The following is a 5,808-nucleotide window of genomic DNA, read 5'->3' as shown; positions in this document are numbered from 1 at the left end:
ACACACACAAAACACACACTCAGTTGGGGAATTCTGAAAATTGGTTTAACTAAGTGGGAGGTAAAGTAAGAGGAAACCCAAACAACAGACGTACACAAAGGCGTAGGGAGGACCAATCTGTCTAGAAAGAGCGAGCAACAATGCAGTAAAGGAAAGCTGACATCCAGACTATTTCTGTATCACACCATGTCTGTGTTTAAATCTGTCTCTCCACTCTTCATCTGTTCATTCCTTCTTTCTTTCCTAGAGGGAAATTCAATTATCACAGCAGAAAGGCAGTTTCTGTTAAATCCTGCAGAGTTATGGCTCACTGTTCTACACAAATGAGTATGGTGGTTAAAGAGCAACACTTGCAGTTGGGTACTCAGACAAAGTAGAAGTGAATAATACTACACCCTCTATCTAATTGAAATCCTGTAAATGAGTAGTAAAATGTGATAACCATGGCTGAGTCTTTGGAACGTGTGTGTCGCTTCGGGCTCTTTATTAACTCACCTGTGCCAAAGAGACTACAGAGCATAATATAGAATGAAAGAGCTGGTGTGTGAACAGACGTGTGGGTGTGTCGTTGTGCTGTGTGTCTGTGTGCGCTGGGGTTCGGTTGTTGTGTGTGCTCGATGTGTTGTGTGTGCGTGTGCGTGCGTGCTTCCTAAAACTGTAAGTTATGTTTTTTTAATGTACCATTGCTTCTTTACCACCACATAGTATCAAAGTAGACACACAGAGAGCACATTTGGAGAATAATTCATCAATTTGTGCTTGCACTAAGAGTGTGAGTGTATATGCGTTTCTTCATGTACATTTGCACGTTTGTAAGAGCTCATACAGTAGAGTAACAGATTTGTGTTTTACTACTACACTTTATTTGTGAATTTTAAGCTAAAATAACATGCAATATGTGGGTAACTAAACCTCCAGACAAACATGCAAGCATGCATTCAGAGAAGCACGCATGTTGAGACGCGCATTGGATATTCTATCCCACCTTTATGTGGGGGCATATACTCCTAATTCACTTGCATTTAAAGGCCCTGGTAATTATTCTCCCTGTGATAGGGCTCCGGAGAAAAAAAAAAATGAATAGAACAAGGAACATCTCATCCTTTGTCTTTCACCCTCTCTAATTCCCCCGCTCATTGCCGAGCCATAAAAAAAGTGAGTCGCCAAACAAAACGAGGGGCTGAAATAAAATAAAAAGCTCTGCAAGGAAGAGGGGATTTGTGTCTTTCTTTGTCTCTATCACACTGCAAATGTAAATTTCTGGATTGTGACAGAAAAATGTTTTATAGTCTGTTTTTGTCTCTTCTCCCTCGTTTTGGTGTGTATATACTATACAGACTAAATGCATCATGTAAAAAAGGCTTCTAAATATATCTTAAAATGCAGCTATGAGCTATCTGAGGTATTCTGAACACAGTGACATGCTTTCCTTCCATCCTTAAGCTCACATTTGAACAATGTTACATAGCTGTGATGGAGGTATCATACTGTGAAATGTTAAACTTGTCATACTTTGTCTGTGCTCAACACTTCTCTCCTTTTCTCTCACTAGGCTGAACCAGAGGGTTTCTCCCATTTCCACCTCTACGTGTGTGCGGCCTTCCTGGTGAGGTGGAGGAAAGAAATTCTAGAAGAGAGGGATTTTCAGGTAATGTGCGCACAAGACACAGGGGGCGCCATAAAGCTTCCTACTTTGGAGTGAGAAACACAGACTGGGCATGCACACCGACATAAAGACAGCATGTTTTCATACCCAGCTGGTGATGCTGACGATGATTTACTGTACGTAGCTTTATATGGAGGTAAATTAAGCTCAGATGTCCCGGTTGTGTGCAAAAACAACATCTAAACAGTCAACCAGACTGCTGTTGTAGAGCTGTTCATGGCCTAAATCCCTCTCCATTACCTCCCTGGTCATTAACTGTGAGGTTCAAAAGTCGTTGTGAGTGCATTAGTAGATGACAGTAGACAGCTGCCAGAAGGTGACTTTGGTTGCCAGCTCACTGGGGGACCTGGCTTCTTAACAGTAGCAACACAGTCTAATATCATCACATACAAACATCATCTCTGCTCTTTGGCTGCTCTCCCTCTTTTTTTTCTTCTTTTTTTCTGCACAGTTTTTCAGTTTTCTATTCTGTCTTTACTTTCTGTTAATTCACAGTTCCTCTGCATCGTCTGTTTACATAATACTTTCCTTTACTGTTTAAAGTCTTTTCACATATCCCTTACATTACATTACTCTAACTTTAAAAAAAAACACAATATATAAAAATAGAAAGAAAGAAAATAACAGATATTAGTCATTAATGAAAAAGTGACCAGCGAAGTCTGGTTGATATACCCGATCTTTATCCTAACTTCAACTCAATACAGACCATACAGGGGAATAATATGTGTCCAGCTGGTGATTATCAAAGTAACATGAGCCTGCAGTTGTGCTCCTTTGTTTTGCTCTCTCCTTATGTCTGTGCACTGCATTGCTTATTCGTATTACCTTAATTACCTCACAAGCTGGACTATTAACTCAAACGCAAGCACACATTTCTCTCCAAGTCCATATAGTTTTACTTGTTGGCTGGCTTGCCATACAGACTACCAAGTTCTGTGCCAAGGGCAATGTATCCATCCTGATGAAGATGAGAGAACGAGAGGAGGCGTAGAGGGAGGAGAGGATCAGGATGGCAATGAGAGGGTAGGAACAGGGGTAGGAGAAGTAAGAACAGATTAAATTTAAAAGCAATGCCGGGAAAAAAGAGAGGTTTGTTTTTATACTGACACTTTTGTGTAATGGTATACCCTAATGCCATTATTCCAAAGACATCATTGTATTCCGAGCAGTGTTACAGATGATTAATTAAAGCTGACTTTGCATTGGGCTGCTGTCTGCACATGCTCGAGGCTCAAAGGCTATAACTACCCTTTAAAATGGACAAAACAAGGAATGCCTTGCAGAGGTTGATGTTTACTTTAGATAGCACTAGATGTGGGTACTCAGTGGGGATTTCTTTACAGTAAGACTTTCCACAGAACATACAGTACGTAAAATGTATATTTGTACTTAATAATTTTACATAAGCTTCATTAAAAAAAAGACTTCCCTACTTGCTTATTCAGGTTTGGTAAAATATAAAGTGACTTTCCACTGCACTGCTATTTGTTAAGAAGGCTTTTTTGAAAAGGCACATAAATTCTAAAAACATGTCATGACAAATCTGAAAATAACAGTTCCCACTCAGTGTGAGTAAGAAGGAGAATTTGTATGAACGACACCTTGGATCACAGTAGAAGTCCTTGTCACTATTGCCATTGTGTGGGTTTTAATTTATTAAAATCACTGCAGAGTTATAGTATTCCTCACATGAATGAAAAATAACTCTTAGCACTTCAGAGGTCCTGCACATGTGAGTTTTACTCTATCTCCCCTCTGGTGGTTACACTGAAGAAAAGAGCGACAAACCAATACAATTACAACTAATACAAGGGGACCCCTCTGTCTTTTATGTCACTCCCACCATGTAATAAATCAGAAGAAGTCTTCAAAAGCGCCGGCAGTCAGAGGGGTACGGTTGTAAAGAACCTGTGCTTTAGATGTAGGCCAGTTGATTAAAGCTGATTCACTGACTGAGTGAGACACTGGATGCTGTCGGAGTTTGAAGATGAGACATCAACTGACTCATCTGTTCTTACTTTCATACTCTTCTCACCCTTTCTCCCCTTTACCCCTTTCTCTCACTCAAGATCAAGCTCAAATAAGATTGCTACTTTTTGTTGGATTCCATTTCAGATTGAACTCAAGATGGTTATAGGTTGTATATATATTTTAATGGATTTCTGCAGCTTTAGCGTTTTGAGCTATGCACAGAGAAAAGCCTCGGTGACTTTTGTGTAGTTACAGTGTGTCTACTCTTGCGTTAAAAAAAATCAATGCATTTATGGAAATATTCATAATTTGAACAAGGCTAGGCAGGCATACAGAGAGGAGATGAATGGCAGACCCCAAATTTGTAATGAATTCTGGAAGCTCCTAAACAGCATCAACTTTAAGACACCTAGGTCAGCTTTATTTTTTTATAAGAGAGGCTTATGATGCAGCATCACATTATTGTGGGAAAGAACACACCTTTAATCTCTGCCGTTGTAATTTTCCTCCTCTCTGCTTGTTAGCATGCTGGTAGCTAACTCTAGGGATGGCAATGCCAGTTGGTTCGGCAGTTGGGTTCAGACTGAAATGTTTATGTACAGACGTTCATGCTCCCTAGAGGATGAATCCCTCTGACTTCAGAACCAATGTGTCAACAGCTATTTAATGAATTACCACGACATTTAGTACAGATATCTTTTGTCCTGTCTTTTCATCTAGCACTAGAGATTTTCTGATACCATTTTTCCCTTCCTGATATTAAGCCTGGATGATTGCCATCGTTGTTGTACTGCCTGGCCCAGGATAAACCTTTTTGAGTAGGGTGGGTCATGACCTCGCTATCCTGGGAATAAATGGTGAACTGCTGGGAAGTAGCTGGGTCTCGTTTCAGAGGCTAATGAATACTTGATATCAGATTGGTGCACAGACCTGCATACTCACTGAAACCTTATTTTAGGAGGTATCAGAGGAATTTCTAATACTAGTACCGTAACAACTCTATCTTGCACTGAAAGGAGGTAAATGTGTTGGCTTATCCAGTGAAATATCCCAACATCTACTAGATTGGCACAAGATTTGATTACAGACATTCATGGAAAATGAATTCTGATGACTTTGGTGACATTACTACTTAATTTCCATTTGTCCAATACTCTGATTTACGACCAAAGACTTGCAAAACTACTAACTTTGTATTTAAAAAAAATATATTATCATGCTTACACGCAAAACTAACATTGTGAACCTTCTTAGCGCTGTCACTGTGAATGAGCCAGCCTGGCTGTGGAGTTTTAGTCTTGTTTTGAAATGTTTCTGCTGTTGGACAAAGTTCAAATGATTGAAAATCAAGACCACTGTGGCTCTCTCCAACATGCACTCCACCCCACAGTCAGTCTAAACTTCTTCTCCAGTAGTAGTTCAGGACTCCAGGGTCTTGAATAAAGAAACATAAAATACAGAAGGAATAGTGTATACTTCTCACAGAATGCAAGAAACTTAGGAAAATACTTCACAAACTCAACACTTCATCCATGTGTACCTGTATAAATACAGCTTATTATAGAGGTATAATAGCATTAATTCCACCTGTACGACAAAAATCACGTTTCTCTTGTCAGTCTCAGGAGTGTGGTCTCACACACACATACACACTCAAAAGCACATACATACTCATAAACAGACAGGACAGCATTTGGCTGTAAATGTCATCTTGGCATTTCCCCTTCCCAGTTTATAGCAAATGAGCTCCCATTGCTTTGTTTATTTTTTCATAAGAAGTCTGTTGTCTGTACTTAATGGAACACAGATGTCTCGTGTGTGTGTGTGTGTTGACAGGCTCAGTTGATCTGTTTCCTAGACTGGATTCATACTCGTTGAATTCTTAGATTTTTCATTTTTCATTTTCACAAATTGATCAACCAAATATAAAACCGATTAGTTTCAGTGAGGAAAGTGGAAAAAGTAAAGATTTCTTCTCTTCTCAGCTTTAGTGGTTTAATTCCAAGAGATTTCTGCCTCTGATCCACTGAGCCTCAGAGTTCAAATGTGGGCCTGCCAGGTTCTTAAGGGCCTGTTGAACAGCTCTTATCTCCACATGCTTTACCCAGCAACCCTCACGGCATCTCTTCCCTCTCATGTCTGCTTTTCTTTCTCTTTCTGTCTGTCTC

General features: G+C 39.8%; 1 protein-coding gene across 1 annotated transcript in view; it reads left to right on the top strand.

Moving 5' to 3' along the window:
• Positions 1-5,808, top strand: part of tbc1d22a (TBC1 domain family, member 22a) — a 98,806-nt gene that overhangs the window by 75,658 nt on the left and 17,340 nt on the right. Inside the window, exon 13 of the mRNA XM_035676095.1 lies at positions 1,553-1,648. Within this exon, the coding sequence (XP_035531988.1) occupies positions 1,553-1,648 (96 nt within the window). The remainder of the gene's footprint in view (positions 1-1,552; positions 1,649-5,808) is intronic.

The sequence above is a fragment of the Morone saxatilis genome, unplaced genomic scaffold (assembly GCF_004916995.1).
Source record: "Morone saxatilis isolate NCDOM2014 unplaced genomic scaffold, NCSU_SB_2.0 Contig10, whole genome shotgun sequence".
NCBI classification, from domain to species: Eukaryota; Metazoa; Chordata; class Actinopteri; family Moronidae; genus Morone; species Morone saxatilis.
Note: the sequence above shows the minus strand (reverse complement) of the source record. Positions and strands in the feature narration are given on the sequence as shown.